General features: G+C 38.2%; 1 protein-coding gene across 1 annotated transcript; it reads left to right on the top strand.

The window, feature by feature from the left end:
- The first annotated feature begins 462 nt into the window (after positions 1-462).
- On the top strand, positions 463-9035 carry LOC117811158 (high-affinity choline transporter 1-like). Its single transcript, XM_034681248.1, has 8 exons — positions 463-671; positions 3440-3556; positions 5474-5629; positions 5740-5888; positions 6017-6160; positions 6953-7106; positions 7931-8148; positions 8243-9035. Exons 1-8 carry the CDS (start codon positions 488-490, stop codon positions 8795-8797), a joined length of 1677 nt encoding a protein of 558 aa, XP_034537139.1. The 5' UTR covers positions 463-487; the 3' UTR covers positions 8798-9035.
- Positions 9036-19455: the final 10420 nt, after the last annotated feature.

Here is a 19455-nt window from a genome sequence, read left to right as displayed (position 1 = left end):
AAAAGAGTCTTGAGATAACGTTTGTTGTGATTTGGCGCTATACAAATAAAGATTGATTGATTGATTGATTGATTGATTGATTGATTGATTGATTGTGGCTAGTAGGCTTACTTGTGACATGTAACTCATACAACCCCACTTCAAAAATATAAAAATATCCTGTTAAGCTATAGAAAAGGAGGGCTCAGAAAAGGTTCTATTAAGAGATAGGAGGTGTATGCCAGCACATTCAAAACATACATCCTTTTCAGTGTTGTGCATGTGTTTTGCATTGGTGATGCACAAAGTCTCATACAATTAAATCAAGTTTCTGTGTGCACAATGAAACATGAGAAAAATGTCAGTAATGTAGATGTGAAATCCCTTCAAGCTACAGAGGGAAACATAAATTAAAAGGGGGAGGAGGTATTTGACAAAACAGGAGAAACAAGAGACACCCACTTAGTCAATGTTCAGCTACGGAGAAGACAAGTCAACCAGTTTAATCATGGCTGTCAATATCCCAGGAGTGATAGCAATGGTGTTCTTCTACCTGCTGGTTCTTGGAACTGGCATCTGGGCTTCTTTCAAGTCCAAAAGGGAACAGAAGAAAAGTGCAGCCACAGGAATGGACATGGCATTGCTGGGAAACCGGAGGATTAGTCTAGTTGTAGGAATCTTCACAATGACAGGTGAGGAGAGCACACCTGACAAAACAATGATGAAAACTGCATTGAAGTGAATACTGCATAACAAAGCTGTTATGGGAACACATTTTAAAAGTGCTTTTGAAAAAAGATTTTTGTATTTATCGCCACATTTGTCAACAACAAAATAAATATGTGTGAAGAAAATGTACACTAAGCATTAGATTAAAAGTTCTACGCAGAATTTCTACTCAAACAGCTTCATGAAATATAGGATACTAGAGATGTGAGGAAAAATGTATAGCACTTTTTTTTTAAGATTTAGAAAACATGAATGTCCTCATAGAGGCAATTTGTGGTACAGCACAGCATAGAAGCATTAAAAGCACATCAGACATCATTATCATTACTGCAATAAGACCAGATCAACATACAACCATACTACGATTAAATACAATAATGATGGTTGTACTGTGCATTACCACATGTAAATTAAAATGTTGCAGTGCTTGCTGATGAAATTCATTTATTTTTTATTTCTTCTTTTTTTACTTCTATGTTTATTCTTTTTTTTTCATGTTTGAAATAAAGACAGCAAAATAAGGAGAGTCACACCCTAAATGTCACAATGAACAGGTGTGAGTCAGGGAGGGGTGGAATGAGTAGATATTGTGCAGGAATAGGATGTAATGGGAAAAAAATATATTTTTTAAATGCTAAAATGGTTTGCCAAATATACTTGAGCAGTCATTAATGTACCTTGTACCTATCTTACTGATACAATAGCCTTTTGTAAATACAGATTTGATGGTTTCCTCTTCAGCTCAAAACAAACAACACAACAACCCTACAACAGTGCCCTCTAGTGGTGTAACCTGATATCAACCTGACAGTTGGCCTGACGGTTCACTGTCAACAAGATTGAATATTAAGTTTAACGTTATTTAACATTACTTTTGTCTCCACATAAATGCCAAGAAAACAATTCAGAGGAAATACATTGAACTTGTCAGGACAATTATGATGTTTAAATCTGTGTTTAGACAATTATCCACAAAACAATATCAGTTCCAGTTTCTATTCTTACACTAGCAGAAACTAATACAAAATATACAACAAAGGACATCCCACACAGTTGAGCAGTTAACTCCCATATCAGGTATATTAATTGTTGTTAAGAGGAGAGGTGCTGCAACACAACAGCAAACAAGCTCCTGCCTCACCTTTTTTGAAACATGTTGAAGGCATCCAATTTAATTTAAGCGAATATTATTTTTCATCAAACAATAAAAAAATTTCAGGTTCAACATTTGATGTGTTGTCTTTGCACTATTTTCAACTGAATTTAGGCTTTAAAATATTTACAAACTCTCCAAATATTTTTATCAACATTTTTCAAAAAAGTGTGTCACTACTCCACATTGTGTACAGCTGTAGCCTTTATGATGATGTTTTACTTGTACAATGAAATTAAAAGGCTTTCTTTTTAACTGGATTGGATTAGTTGGGTTCGATTGGATTAGAACAGCAGTCAGAATTAGATAACAAATGGAGAATGGTTGAATGAATAAATAAAATAATGCATTATTTTGGTCAATTATTTCTCCCCTTTAATAACACCAATTGGTGTTGTAAGACATATAGTTGGAAAGCCTAATTAGTCACCTTTACAGCAAAGTATAGCTTTTAAAGATTGTACATTCGTGGAATGAGTAACACAGATAAGCGTGTGTGTAGCACCCCAAAAAATGTGCCAAATCCCATGCAACATTCTCATGCTGGTATTTACTTTTGTTTTGAGCTTGAAGTGCATGCAGGTCACAGCTGTATGACTGGCACCTAATGTTTCAAAATCTGGGGACTCCATCCTCCAGGATGACAATGTCCTCCCCCACAGAGCCAGGATCATCACAGAGAATTGGCCTGCAGGGAGTTCAGACCTCAACCCGATTGAACACTTGTGGGACCAGCTTGGGTGTGCTGTATGCGCTAGAGTGACCAACATAACAACGCTGGTTGACCTTCAACAACGACTGGTTGAGGAATGGGATGCCATCCCACAGCAGAATGTGATCAGGCTGGGGACCAGGGGAGAGTGCAATCATCCAATCCACCAAGCAACTCAAAACAAGAGTGAATACCAACAGGAGAATATTGCAGGGGATTTTAGCGCATTTTTTTGGGGCGCTACCTGCACGTTTAGCTGTGTTGCTCATTCCACTATTCCATTATTAAAGGGGAGAAATAATTGACCGAAATAATATTTCCCAACTTTCATTGAGGAGTTTATATAAATAGGTACATACAGTATATATGGGACAGCAGTAGCTCAGTCCACGGGGACTTGGCTTGGTAACTGGAGGGTCACTGGTTCAAGTCCATCGGGGCTTGGCTTGGGAACCAGAGGGTTGCTGGCTCAAGTCCTGGTATAGTCCAAGCTTTGCAATCGATCCAGTGGCTAGAGAGGTGCTGGTTCATTTGCCTGGGCACTGCCCTTGAGAGAGGCCCTGATTGATGGCAGCCTCCTCACTCTTACATCTCTCAATTAAGTGCATGAGTGTGTGTATAAAAAAACTCTGTTTAGCATGATCAAAAAAAAAACAAAAAAAAACATGAATGTAAAACTTGAATGTCCCCCATGGGGATTAATAAACTCCAGTTTTGTTTGTTTGTGTATATGATATAAAGTAAAGGTTTGTTCAGGTAGGTGATATTTCATAAAATGCTCTTTTTTAGACATAGGCCTCCCACCTCAGTGAGAACTTCAGCAGCTTCAGCATATCATTTAAATGTCTAACTGTGTTTTTCTGTAGCTACATGGGTCGGAGGAGGCTTCATCGTTGGAACTGCCGAGATGGTGTACACGCCTTCTATGGGTCTAACTTTAGCCGTGGTGATGTTGGTAGCATACAGCTCATCTTTTTTTATTGGTAAGAAATTTTAAATACATATGGCTGGGCACTATGTGTAATTTTTTTTATTAAAGGTAATCATCATGTGAATTGAAGGCTTTGCACAACATGAACCACAAGAATGTTTGTATTAATTCATAATTACAATGGTTGAAATGTGCTCTAATGATTACTTGCTGAACTCGTTTGGTATCTCACACTAGTTAGAATGGCATCAGTAATTATAATATAATTAAGACATATGTAAGTTAAATTGATTGATTGAACGGTTGCATTTTTTTTGTACTAAACTAAATTGCCAGCTTGACGACAACAAATTAATATTTTTTAAAAAGTCTTCCTGAAGTAATTTTGTTGATCTGATTAAAAATCTGACTTAGAAGTTCTGAAACAGTATAACGGTGAACATCTACTTATCCACTTGTCTTATGGGAAATCGAACACTTTTTACACACAATTGTTGATTGCTGATACTTCTGAGTAATGATTATACTAAAATTTGATTACATTTCAGTTGACCACAAACAACTACAATCAAGCTTCAGAGATTTAACCATGCAGCTTGATATTTTTGTGTTATTTACACCAATGCAGTTGCTATATTTTAATCTTTGCGACTGCCTGAGGCCATGTACTAGCACGCCATGGGCAGGTTGAGTAACAAAGCTGAAATGGAATGATGGAGGGAGGGGTGGGGGCACTTTGATTATTCAAGGGATCATACGCTACATCTAAGTTTAACCGCTTTAAAGCCTGCTTTTCTGCTAAGGGCCCCAGGGGTTGACATGTCCTGTACATGCAGAGATACCTGCTAGGTGAGTTGTTGAGGTAGCTTAGCATTTCTTGGCATTTCTAAACCAGAAAACCCATACACACCCATTCAAAGAAGACAATCTTTACAGCATTAATGAACATGTTTACAGCCTGGTTAAAAAAAAACAGTTTAGGTCTGAGTAGATTATTTCTCTATCGGCACACACTGTACAGGGGGGGTGCATTTTTAAAAACGTTTTTGCCCAAATAAGGACATGGCTAACTTGATTGACAGTAGATGTTAACAAAAAGGCTAAATGTCCGCCTCTTTACCTCACACTAGTAATAATTATTTGGACTGGAATTGCTCTTGTAACGTGTTAAAATGTTAATTTCTGGGGTAAAGCTGTGTATTTTAACCAAGCGGCATCCTCCGGTCACAAGAATTGAAGCCAGTGTGGAAGTGTTAAAAACTGCAGTTTCTCACGTTTTCTGCTTGAGGCTGGCTCCAGAAGTAACAGAAACCACATACATCTTACATCATCTTTACAGCAGAAATAAACACGTTTACAGCCTGGTACATAACATGCGTTTAGTCTGAATATCAAACGTCTATTTCACTGTAAGAGGGGGGGAATTTTCACATAATGCTACAGTTTTGAAGATATTAAGATTACAAGTTTTGCATAATGAGAGGCAAAGCTGACTTGAGGAGGCTCAAAGCCCGCCTCTTTACTTCACACTAGCTCCTCAGAGGTTAGGTTAAGTTCAGAATATCCAGAATGGCACCCGCCAACGACTGGCTTCAAAGCAGTGCTTCAGAAACAGATGGGTGACGTCATGGATGCTATTGATACCTATGATTTTAACATGGGACTCAATGCAGAGGATTAAAGGTTGTTTATTGTCATGCCAACATATGCTGTCACGTGAGATGGAACGAAATTTGTTCCATTGTGCATTGGCTTCACTTTTGGGGGTTACAACTTGATATATATATATGCATGCTCATCTCTGATCACGTGTTACTTTGTTTGCCTAACATACTCTCCCTTGAAGGATCATATAAGATGCTTAAACAACTCCTCTTGTAGTGATTGAGTAGTCAAACCAGTAATTCAATGTATGGGCCTCTTGTTCTTTGCTCTGACTGTGCTGTGTTCTGTTCTTCTTTAAATCAAGCTGGCTTGGTATTTACCAAGCCAATGAGAGACAGACACTGTATGACGATGCTGGACCCGTTCACTATGAAGTATGGAAAAGTAATTACAGCTGGACTGAGCCTGGTTTCACTTTCCACTGATGTGACCTGGGTACCCACAACACTAATCGGTTTAGGTATTTATTTGTTAGTATTTTATATACATTCACATATACATGCACTAGGAACTGTGTGTTGATAGATCTATTGAAGACAATAAATGTACTCTATACAACGTTTTTCACAGGAGCAATCATGAATGTGATATTGGATTTGCCTTTTGCTGTTTGCATCTGGATTTCGGCTGCAGTCGCTATCATCTACACACTGCTGGGAGGTCTCTACTCTGTGGCCTACACAGATATCATACAGCTCATCCTCATATTCATTGGCCTGGTAAATATGTAGTGTTTTCTTCTTTTATAGTGTCTTGCTTTTGTTAGAAGCAAAACCTTCTTACCATTACAAAAATTCCAAATGATGACCTCAAAAGTTTTGTGTTGACTGTTAAATTTTGTCCACAGTGGGTCTGTGTTCCCTTTGTCTTGATGAGCCCGTACACCCTGGACATAAGCCAGACGTTGACCAACAACACCCTACATGCTCCCTGGGTTGGAGAACTTGAGTTGAAAAAGACCTGGAAAATTATTGATGATTTCTTATTCTTTGTAAGGACATGACCCTAATCATATCCACATCACTGTAAAACTGTTACACATGTACCACTTTTCATTTTAACTTCAGAACCAGACTGGTTGTTTGCAGATACTACAGCATTATCTCAAATATTATGTCTGCACATGTCATGGAAAATTTAACTATCGGACTCTTTAGGAACCTTTCCATTTGTCTTAAAGCTGGGGTTGGTAGTCAGATTTAGAAACACTTATTGTTATATTGGTTAAAATGATCTTTATATCCTGGTGGCAATCAATACATAATGTGTTCTTAAAAAAGAGTGAAAAAAAGCTGCTATCTACAGCCGGAGTAAACCTGGGAAAACACCAACCAATCCCTGCCATTGGGATCCAATTTATAACCCAATTAAATCCCATCCTGCTTTTCTGCCCGCCTCCTGCGCGTACATTTCATGTTTGTTTGTGTTTTTAACTTTCACTATGATAATGTTTTGGTGTTTTCTTACTGCTGAGTGAGACATGAGTTGATGTAGTGCAAAACACAAATGATGTGCTGAGGACCGGTTTTGAATCAGTCACCATCATATGGTCGCGAATCAGCGGCGCTCGTGCATGTGAGCTTGGGCGTCGTTTTGGAGGAGCTCCGAGGGGGGTAGCTGGAGTGCTGAGGAAATGCTACATTCAAATTCATGCTAGTTTTCAATGGCTACCAATCCTAGCTTTAATAAGTGCTCCAAATTATAGGTTTATATTTGACAGCATTTACCCTTATGGGATACAACAGTGATGAACAAAATAAACAACTAACCATTTGACTTTAAGGCGCTGGGAAGTCTGGGATATCAGTGCTTCTACCAGAGGATGCTATCTGCTTCTTCTGAAGCCACAGCCAAGCTCACGTGCATTGTTGCTGCTTTTGTCTTCCTTTTATTTGGAATACCTCCTGTACTGCTTGGGGCAGCTGCTGCATCTACAGGTAATGCTGTTTTGCTTCTTTGTTCTTGTTCCAAACATATTAAAACTTTGACATGCATAAAAAATATAAAGACTTTTATATGCATAACAAATATCAAAACTTTGATATGCATACAAAATATCGATCTTTGATATGCATAAAATATTAAAACTTTGACATGCATAAAAATATCTAAATATTGACATGTATAACGAAATATTAAGTCTTTGACATGTATACATTTTTTAAAACTTTGACATGCATACAAAATATTGAAGCTTAAACATGGATTACAAATATTGACACTTTGACATGCCTAAAAAATATTAAAACTTTACCTTGTATAACAAATATTAAAACTTTACCTTGTATAACAAATATTAAAACTTTACCTTGTATAACAAATATTAAAACTTTACCTTGTATAACAAATATTAAAACTTTACCTTGTATAACAAATATTAAAACTTTACCTTGTATAACAAATATTTAAACTTTGACATGCATAAGAAATACTAAAACTTGTGGAATCCGCAGAAAAGAGAGCTCAGAGCAGAGCTCAGGGAAGAAGGAGAGCTGAGTGAAGACAGTTTAATGTTTAATCGACCCCAACAGGCAGATAAGAATAAATCACCATGAAACGCAAACTGCCGTGAAATCACTGTCAGGATTCTTTCTCCCATAACCACCAGCTAACCATACATTATCCCTTACACTGCTGTTACAAATTAGTTTCACCACACCACACACATAAAGACTTTGGTTCCTTACATTTAATCACTTGCCATAAAAGTATTTTCCCTCAAATACCTTTAAGTCTCCTTTTTATGCCTCCATATCTCAAGACTGGAACCTGACTACCTACGGATCTCCATCTCCATATGAACGTGGGGAGTCAGCTCTTGTTCTTCCCTTTGTCCTGCAACACCTCACACCATCATTCATCTCCATTATTGGCATTGGATGCGTGGCAGCTGCTGTGATGTCATCAGCTGACTCTGCTTTGCTCTCTGCAGCATCTGTCTTCAGTGTCAACATATACCAGAACATCATCAGGCCTCAGGTAGATAATATTCTTGATTTTGATTTGTCAGAAAGTGGTGCACAAAGTATGAAGGCTTATATCTGTGTCTCTTTCTCTCTACTTTTTACAACAGGCATCAGACAGAGAGATTCAGTGGGTGATTCGGGCTGCAGTGGTGGTTGTTGGCGTGGTTGGTACATCACTCACCAGCTTTAAAAACAGCATCCTAGTGTTCTGGTTCCTCGGTGGTGAAGCAGCCTACATCATTACTTTCCCTCAACTCGTCTGCGTCCTCTTCTTCAACATCTCCAATGGTTACGGGGCTGTTGTGGGCTTCGTGGTGGGAGTTACTCTGAGGTTACTCAGCGGGGACCAATTACTAGGGTTTGCCCCCGTCATACACTTTCCAGGATGCACTCTCGAAGATGGTGTTTATGTTCAGTACGCTCCAGTTAAAACCATCGCCATGCTCTCTGCCTGTGCTGCCATCTTGTTTTTCTCCTACCTCAGCTCTGTGCTCTTCAACAGAGGCTGGCTTCCTGAGAGGTGGGATGTGTTCCAAGTGAAAGCCCAGCCCTCACCACAACAGCTGACACCTATAGGTGAAACCACAGAGCACAGTGAAAAAGAGAGGCTAAATACAAACAGCTCTCAGACAGAGGCATCAGAGCCAAATGGCAAAAGTTAATAATGTTCATGTATGTATCTGTTTTCTGGAAACATAATGAATACAAGTAAACATTTGCAATGTCATATTGGCCAATGCAATGCTTTTTTGTCACACATATTATTATTTTTTTAAAGTAAATACTTTATGTCCAGATAATGATGTTCTCTTTAATGGATGCCGAAAATGTCTATTTTTTTAAGTGAATGGCTGTTTGCAAAGGTACCTCCGGTCAATAAAAAAGAAAGAAAAATAAAAAATAAATACAGAGTAACAGTTCGCATGATGTGTCCAACTTAATTGTTCAGAGACTGGTATTTGGGATGTGGTATTGGTGTTATATTTGTATATATAGTGCTGTGAAAAAGTATTTGCCCCCTTCCGGATTTCTTATATTTTTGCACATTTTTCTCACTTAAATGTTTCAGATCATCAAACACATTTTAATATTAGACAAAGATAACCAGAGTAAACACAAAATACAGTTTTTAAATGATGATTTTATTTTTTGAGGGAAAAAAGTGATCCAAACCCACCTGAACCTGTGTGAAAAAGTAATTGCCCCCTAAACTTAATAACTGGTTGTGCCACCCTTGGAGGCAAAAACTGAAATCAATTGTTTATGATAACTGGCGATGAGTCTTTCACATCTTTCACACACTGGAGGGTTTTTGAGCATGAACGGCCTGTTTAAGGTCACACGACAGCATCTCAATCGGATTTAAGTCCGGACTTTGACTAGGCCACTCCAAAACCTTCATTTTGGTTTTTTTAAGCCATTCAGAGGTGGACTAACTGGTGTGTTTTGGTTCATTGTCCTGCTGCATAACCTAAGTGTGCTTAAGCTTGAGGTCTCAAACTGATGGCCGGACATTCTCCTTCAGGATTTTCTGGTAGAGAGCAGAATACATGGTTCCATCAATCACAGCAAGTCGCCCAGGTCCAGACGCAGCAAAGCAGCCCCAGAACATCACTCTACCACCACCATGTTTGATTGTTGGTATGATGTTCTTTTTATCAAATACTGTGTTGGTTTTACGCCAGATGTAACGAGATGCACACCTTCCAAAAAGTTCAACTTTAGTCTCGTCAGTCCACAGAATATTTTCCCAGAAGTCTCAGGGATGATCAAGATGTTTTCTGGTCAATATGAGACGAGCCTTTGTGTTCTTTTTGGTCAGCAGTGGTTTTCGCCTTGGAGCTCTCCCATGGATGCCGTTTTTGCCCAATCTCTTTCTTATTGTGGAATCATGGACACAGACCTGAACTGAGGCAAGTGAGGCCTGCAGTTCTTTAGAAGTGGTTCTGGGTTCTTTTGTGACCTGGATGAGTCGTCGCTGTGCTCTTGGAGTAATTTTGGTAGGCCGGTCACTCCTGGGAAGGTTCACCACTGTTCCAAGCCTTCTCCATTTGTGGATAATGGCTCCCACTGTGGGTCTGAGTCCCAAAGCCTTAGAAATGGCTTTGTAACCATTTCCAGACTTATAGATGTCAATGACTTTGTTTCTAATCTGTTCTGGAATTTATTTGGATCGCGGCATGATGTGTTGCTTTTCGAGATATTTTAGCCCACTTCACTTTGACAGACAGGTTCTATTTAGGTGATTTCTTGATACAACAGGTCTGGCAGTAATCAGGTCTGGGTGTGGCTAGTGAAATTGAGCTCAGCTTTCCAAAAAATCCTGTTTGTGTGATTTAACAAGGGGGTGAATTACTTTTTCACACAGGGTCAGGTGGGTTTGGATCACTTTTTTCCCTTAATAAATGAAATCATAATTTAAAAACTGCATTTAATGTTTTCTCTGGTTACCTTTGTCTAATATTAAAATTTGTTTGATGATCTGAAACATTTAAGTGAGAAAAATGTGCAACAATATGAGAAATCAGGAAGGGGGCAAATACTTTTACACAGCACTGTATGTTTGCGTCTGGTGTGAACGCAGACTCAAACTATTGTACTTTGCGCGTGAATACACCCCTCACCAGTCTGTCGTTATCAAACAAGGTTGAGCTGGCATACATTAAATGGAGAGGCCGGTTATGCTAATGGGAGAATAGCTAACTTCCTTGTACAACTGATAGCTGGATTCAAGTGACTGACTTTTTCACAATTTACCAGATAATCCGACTAACTTTCCTCCCAGTGAGGTCCTGTTTGTTCCTGATCCCATAAAAAGTAGGTAGTTTCACAAAGTTTGGGGAAGCTAAGTTTAGATGAAATGTCTTGGAAGCTATTTGTGATGAAATGCTGCTATCAAGTGGCAGTATGAAAGCACAGTATTCCAAATTATTATTTTTATGCAGTTTTGTTCATTTTTCCCCAATAGTCAATTCAAATGAGAGTCTGTATGATTTTAATAATCATTAGATGACATTAAAACAAAACTTCAGAACATCACACCAGTATATTTTGTAAATCACTAAGAATGTAGTATTCCAAAGTACTGTATACAACAGGGTTTAAAGCATTCAATAGGTTATAAAGAATCAGCAGTCATATACTTCTGCTTTTGTAAATGTGTTTAAGAAGTTTTTGGAATGATGTGAAAGGTGTGCAGGCCAAAATATGAAGCATGTATCAATATTCTGTGTCTGTGTCACTCATGAAAATGATGCATCTGGATGCATCCATCTGCACATTTATTATGTGCTGTATAGCACATTTCAATTCACGAGGACAACTCAATGTGCTTTACATTAAAACATTAAAAGCATTGGAAACATTTAGACAAACACAATTAAAATGACAAATATGATAAAACATAGAAAAGGAAATGAAAATTAGAAATATATTAAAACAAAATTTAAAGTTGCATTTAAAACGAGTTGAAATAAGCTAAAATAGGAATGCAGTGTCAAATAAAAAAGTCTTAGTCTTTGATTTAAAAGAGGTTAGAGTTGGAGCGGACCTACAGCTTTCAGGGAGTGTGTTCCAGATATGTGGTGCATAATGACTAAGCGCTGCTTCACCATGTCTGTTCTGACTCTAGGGACTGAAAGCAGCAGTGGTGACTGGTCATTAGGGGCAGGTGGGGCACAGCCAACTGTTGTCAACATAAAGAACTGTGCAAACAGATTAAATTAACTTTTAATGCCACAAAAATATCTGCCATAATTTCTTAGCTAATATTATGATCCTAAATTCATTTTTATATTTGTTAGTTTTTTGTATTACGTTTTTTTAAATATGGACCGTACAGTGAATGTGGGGCGAGCCCCTCACCTACAACGTAATGTGTATTGTACATGAAAAAATAATTATATACATGCGCAGAATGTTCGTTCGTTTATTTAGACAACAAAAAAAGATGACAAGTGGGGCTCACATCTTTCTGACTCTAAAGTACTCTGTAGCGTCACACTGAGCTTCACGCAGGTCAGACAGTCATGTGTCTATAAACATTAATCTAAACCACAAGCTTAGAGGAGGATTTTACTGAGACAGTGGCTCTTCTAAAACTACCATAACAACGCCAGTGAGAACATCTGAGTCTGAGAGGAACTTGCAGAGGATCAAAACTTTCACTGACAACACGATGGGACAGCCCGGGATCACTTGTTCAGGGGTCTCATTTATAAAGATTGCTTACGCACAAAACGGGGCCTGAAATTGGCGTACGCCTGTTTTCACGCCAGGTTTGTGATTTATAAAAAACAAACTTGACGTGAAAATGTGACTACCGGTAAGCAAACTCTGACCCAGGCGTACGTACAGTTTAGAGGCAGGGGGAAATTGGCGACGCAGTTGGTGAGAGGGAGAACTGAAGTCAGATTATATTTTAATGCCTTTTACACATTTCATTCATTGAATAAGAACATATTAACAGACCCACGTCACCATCATCACTACAATCTACATATTCTATTTGAATGTGTCTGTTGTGAGTCGTTTCCAATAAGCTGTCATTAAAAGATAAAAGCTTGTCTTAAAGTTCATCAAATATTTAATCAGCTTTGTCTCACCGTCACATTTCATCCAAAGTGTAGAGGAACAACGGGCCGTATCCTAACGTGTTTGTCGGGAGGTAAAAACCAAAGTAACATCAGAGGACGTAAATCAGCCGCGGGGCAAAGTGAGAGTCATGTTTAGTGACTTCTGTGCAGAGTCCCTGAGTGTAGTTATACTTTTAATAAAGACTGCTGTACGGCGCACGCGGAGCGCAGAGACACGGTGACGGCTGCCTCACACACTGATCACATCTTCCTCACCTGCATGTGTTTACTGTGTTAATGAGAAAAGTGTGGAGTAAAGCCATGCCTGGTTCTCAGAGTTATTATCTTACATATCATCATAATCAGTCAAAGCGCAGGCCAAGCTGTCCGTGATGAAACCAGCACATTAAAACTTATATCCAGGGATCAAACTTCTGTCAGATAATATCAGAGGAGATCTCTGAAGGACGTGAGCTCTCTGTAATGTGAAATAAAAGTGTGTGTCCTGTAAACATGAAACACTGCAGTGAGACCCGTGCATAATGATGAATGGTGGATGATCTGGCACTGGTGGCGGATACATGAGTGCTGCAGCGATGTGGAGTAACTCGATATTTTTATCTTTTATTTGTATTTCTTTTGTGTCCCTCCTGCTGTAAGAAACAAACAATAAGTGCTCTCTGACCTCCGCTTCATTCATGAGGACCACGGTTTGTGTGTCAGAAGCTTTATTTTGTTTGTCTTCCTCTTTGTTGTTGCCGTGGTTCACCGTGAGAACCTTTTGATCTCCCGGCTCATTTGTATGCATGTTCATTCATAAAGCTCTTTGCATTGACCGTATATGGTTGAATGTGGGCGTGAAAAGGGCGGAATAAGAGGCTGATCTACGTGCGCATATCTCCAGGTGGTTTGTGATTTATAAACGGAACATTGCGTAAAGTTTGCGTGCGAACGGTTTTATAAATCATAATTATTTTTGGCGCACGCCATTTCCGGGTTTTCGGAGTACGTACTCTTTTAGTAGAGATTCTACGCACTCTTTTATAAATGAGACCCCAGGTTGTTCTGTTTCCTTAGGACTTTTTCGAAAGGTTGACGTTCAGGCGCCTATATTGAAGAACACCCGACGTGCAGAGACGTGGAAGGAGTGCTCCACGTCGGACTTGAACCTTTTTTTAGTAGCCTTGACAAATAGTATTTTATTGTTTCTCACACCTGTCGCCTGTTATTATAATCTATTTATTGTGAATAAATTTAGTTTTTTTGTTCATGCTAATTTATTCTGCCTGATTTTTAACTCTGCTCCCCCTGATTTTTAACCTGAGTATTTTAAGGAGGCTCACAGTTTTAACCCTAGGTAGCATTGTTGGCAACTTTTATATAATCAGGGCTTTTAACTTTATATGTTTTTAGCCTGGCCACACATGGATTTGATGAATGAATCAGTGTATTTGATGAGTAAAATAATAAGTAGCGGTCGTCCATTGTACCCATGAAGTTAATCTAATGTAATTTTGAATTGCGACTAAGCAAACATGGATAAAAACAAAGAACCCATAGGTCTTAGGCCTGTAGAGCCTAAACCATCAAATAATTGCCAGAAAATTCTAATTATTGGAAAATTATGTGTTTACCTTCTGACAAATAATACAAAAAAGAAATTAAACAGCATTTTTCATATATGAGTTTTAATTTCATATTTGATACATCAGGCATTTTGGTGTACATTTTTTGCTCAAAGTTTCTTCTTTTTTCAACAAAAAATTAAACTTTGAGTTTCCTTCAAATTTTTCCCAAAGTAATTTCAAACCTAGACATTATTTTTTTCCATATTGCACATAAAAAAACAAACAAAAAAAACACAGCAAAACAAACAAAATGTATTGTATATTTATTCTCTGAATTGTTAAATTTTTAGTGGAAATCAATGAGCAAAAGACAATTATTTACTAGGGAGCCATGGCGACATTCAGCTAGTAATCAATCATCATGACACTGCAGGTTGAATATATAAAAATACAATATACGGTAGACATATCTCAATTTCTACTCTAAATATACCTAGTTATGTCATGTAAGCATGTTCTTAAATAATACAAATGCTGTATGTTGCTTTATAGAATACATAATGTATGAAATTTAACAAAATTGTGATTAACAGATTTCCAGGATACACACATTTTCAACACGATTTGACAATAAATTAAGTAATGAAATATCATATTCTCAATATCAATTTGAACGTTTCTTTCATCTAAACTTTTTCAAAATTGGCAAAAATATCCATGAAAAACCTTGAGTGGGTCACTGATCCACAGCTGCCATTTTGGATGTCTCAAGTCACACCTGTGATATAACTGTCTGCAGAAGTCTTTTTCTTCTTCTTCTCCCTCTTTATGGGGAAGGAACCAAAAGCTGTTAGAACAGAAGTATCAAAAAACAACTCTCTTTTTTTGTTTTAAGTTGATCAAAGTGAGGTCAGTTAACGACGAACATCATTAGGCTTCATAACACCTCCCCCGAAATCTCAGGATGGCATCGCTGAGACTATATGTCCATGTGTGTCACAGTGTGTTGGGATAAAAACACTATACATCCTCTAGCCCATTGCAGACATTGATAACCATCCAAATTTACATATAAAAAATAAATGCATCCTTACCTTTGAGAGCACGTTGCTCTTCTTGGCCTTTGTCTCAGCACTGACTTTGGTCTTAGTTCTGGGACCTTAAGAGTCGGGCTGGCAGTGATCCACTAAGCTCTTGGTTCCTGTATTGATGAATCTTGAATCAGTGACTTCATTTTTTGGTGCATTTAAGCTTAAAGGCCATAGAACTGAAACCAATTGTCTTCTTCCTCATAGTCCACCATCTCAAGAGGAAGCAAAATGTCTTCTTCAGTAGAGGAGCGGGTCTCTGGAGGACAATCACAGTTCTTTTCGCTCTCTCCAACGCTGACATCAACATCAACAGCCTCAACTATCTGTTGGAGTGGAGCGGGCCAGATTCTCTTCTTCCAAGAGGCTTGTTTGGCCTCTCCTGCCTCTGTTTCCTCCTGGCATGATGAATCATGAGCATCATCATTTGACGGATTTGAAAGTTGTTCCAAAGGGAATAACCACTTATATCACAAGCTATCAAATGGATAGGGAAAAACCAAACATAAAGAAGGCTTACCCAGAGAGGTTCCTTTAATTAAACAAAGCTTTACAAAGATAAGGAGAAAAAAAATAAACCACTGATGAGCAGCTGACAGGAGACAAAAGTATCTGGAAGACTTCAGATATTTTGGGATGTTTAGTCAAACAGCACAGAGAACATGCAAGCAATCCACTCACTAACCCAGAGAGAGAGCCAATGAGTCAGCAGCAGGAACTGGAGACTGTGGCTGTTTTCGAAACCGCCTACTATACTAGTAGTATGTTTTGATTTGGCCAAAATTCAGTATGTAGTATCTAGATGTGAACGAGAGCAAAATCTGCAGTATGCCAAAACTACCCGGATGTCGTACTGATTTGGGAAAATTTCACACTATGCATTGGACCAGTCTGCCTCGTGTACTATTTCCCATAATGCACAGCGCTCGTTCTGCTTTTTCTTTTTTCTTCTTTTTTGACAAGGGGAACTCCATTTTTAAGTGCTGTGAAACTTATTAAATTACATATAAACCACTTCTTAACTTTTTAAATCATGAGTGAATTCTAAAGAAGCAGTTTCTCTATCAGCTTGGCTATTTTTTACTTCCACTTTCCGAAACCGGATATCCAGTGACGTCTGGCCCAGCATACTGGAGAGCAGATCCATCAGAGCAGTCATACTACACACTAAATTCAAATGGGTATGTCGTAGGCAGTACCCCTCACACAGGTAGGTCAACCAAATGGAGTAAAAGAATACTGATACTATAGTACTGAAAGTACTGAAGATGGCTAAACTCTCTAGCTAATCTATACTACTAATCCATCTATTAGCATAGCTGCTTATTTAAATGCACAAACAAAGCCATTTGCAGATGATAATCCACATTTGATACAATATTTGCAAAACACCTCATCGCTCATTTTCCTGCAGGTTGTTGCTGGGCTTAGTGAGTTTGTTCATGCAACTGATGTCAGAGACACTGGGCGTGCGCTTCTGGTGGCGCGAAGCCAAAATTGTTACAGTTGTTCACAACTCATAAAGCTTTCAAAGAAACACTTAAAATAAAGTGCCGACAATAATGGAGGGAAATAACCTTTCTGACAGCCTCATGAAAACAAATCATTATTTTTTTTCTCCTTTTTTTTCTTTTACAAGGACACTCAGGGCATGCTGCTAATGACTAATCACACACTCCTGTCAGAATCCAAAGCTGAGCACCATCCTGCTTAACAAGAACTTACTTGCCCACATTTTTATGTCACCACACTACGTATTTACCCCACACTAATTGTCTAACACCATTAGGATGATTAAGTAGAAAACTTTTGAAAATCGTGGGTGACAAATACTACCTGAGGCGGTTTCCCATGTGAACTATAAACGCAGGTGACATCGCTGTCACGTTCAGTATGGGTAAAAGAACTGTAAAGTCAAAATAATCCTGAATGTTCAGCCTCTTTGATAAGAAACCAGCTGGAAAATCACAACAGGCTACCATCTCCTGTAGACAGAGTCAAATCTACCGTATGATTTAAAACCTCAAAACTCTACCTGGCCATCACAAAGCCATTAAGTTTGATACATTATTTGCAGATGTGACACATGGCAACTGCTGCTGATGATAAGCTTCCTAACCTGTGAGTGACGTCACTGAGAATACGTCCGTGTATTATACCGTTGTTCATAATTGAAAAATAAAATAACTTCTGCACTTGATTATCATCACATTTTCTTATTGTACATACGTTTGAAGTGTTAACATGAATGCATTTATCACTGCCAAAGGTCACAGATGAAGACTGAAAGGGATCATAAAACGACACAAAAGAGGACACAAGACTACAACATCATTATAAAACAGTTTCTGTTTATTTTATCATAATTTCATAATGATTTTGTTTTATGATATTTATCTGATTTTATTGGTAGGATTTTATTTTTCTGGTATTTATCTTATTTTTATTTTATTGAAATGAATTTTTATTTTCTGATATTTTATCTGACTTTATTTCTGTGATTTTTTTATATTATTTTTCTGGTATTTATCAGAATTTATTGGAAGGATTTATTTAGTTGATGTTTATCTGATTTTATTTTATTGATTTATTGTAATTATTTGATTTGATTTGATTTTTTGGGTATTTCATATTACTTTCTTCTATCTTGTTTTAGCCTTGTACCATTGTACATATTTCAGTTGTTCTCTGTCTCTGTTGTTTTGTGAAGCACTTTGGGCTGCATGCTTGAATGTATGAAGGTGCTATATAAATAAAAATGAGCTGAGTTTGTGCCATAGATTTATTTCCATAAAATGTTAAATGCTTGATTAACCCATGTCATCATAACCATAGAAACAAGCAGATTGTATTTGTTGACATTTTCAATATAACATGAAAAGAAAAGAGCACATCTTTAAGTCCATCAAATATTTAACCACCTTACCTTCACCTTCCTCCAAATCACTGAGGAGAAAACTAAACTTGGCCCAAAGCCTAAGAAATATAAAGACCTCACTTTTTGGCTACTGTTCGTCAGGTTTCAAAACTGCCTTCCTGAGGTATTAATGTCTTTAAAGACCACTGATAGAGTCAGTGGTTTGATAAATTGTGTCCTGGACTCCAGATCAAAGCTTTACAAATGTATCTCCTTTTTCTTCTGTGTGTTGATCTTCCTCTTTATCGAGTAGATCGAAGTCTTTTTGTGATATATTACTGCACATATAAAATTCAACACTTTGTTATCATTGGCTCTGAGGCATCTTGGTGAGATTCTTTTTCATCACACTTCTCCTGTTCATTGAGTCCTTTCGAGTCTCCTGTGGGTGTCAGTGGTGGTGGTGACTGCTGAGCTTTCACGTTGAACACATCCCACTTCTCAGGAAGCAGGCCTTTGTTGAAGATAATGGAAGCCAGGTATGATAAGATATTACTTTAAGAATAAGAATAAGTTGAAGAATAAGTTGCAACGAAAGCAGCCAGCATGGCGATGATCTTAACCGAAGAGTACTGGACATAAACACCATCCTCCAGAGTGCATCCTGGGAAATGTATGATTGGTACTAATCCAAGGGATGGCTCCCCGCTGAGAAGTCTTAACACCAACCCAATCAGCCAGCCCATGACAGCACCATATCCATTGGTGATGTTGAAGAAGAGGGCACAGACGAGCTCTCTGTGATGCCTAAAGGAAATTAGACACCAAGAGAAAGAAAGTGCAATGAAGATGTTGTCTTTGTATTTTACCTAGTAAATCCCATTACTCTACTTCCACTTCACTCGTTTATGGATTCTCATTTTGGTCTATACATCTTTTCAAAACAAAAGGGAAGTTTCTTCTCATATTTTGTGATGAAGATCAAGTTTTGTTTTTCTCCTCACCTTTTGCCTCAGGACTGTCGTGTATATATTTGAAGAGAAAACAGATGCAAAAGGGATTAAAGCAGAGTCAGCTGAAGACATAACAGCAGCAGCAATGGCTCCAGTTCCAATGATAGATATGGCAGTCGGGATAAGGGGCTGCAGGGTGATAGGCAGGACCATAGCCCCCTCCCCACGCTCCAATGGAGAGGGAGAACGACTTCAGTTGCTCAACAGTCCGGGGTCTCTG

This window comes from Notolabrus celidotus, chromosome 4 (genome assembly GCF_009762535.1).
Source record: "Notolabrus celidotus isolate fNotCel1 chromosome 4, fNotCel1.pri, whole genome shotgun sequence".
Lineage (NCBI taxonomy): Eukaryota > Metazoa > Chordata > Actinopteri > Labriformes > Labridae > Notolabrus > Notolabrus celidotus.
Note: the sequence above shows the minus strand (reverse complement) of the source record. Positions and strands in the feature narration are given on the sequence as shown.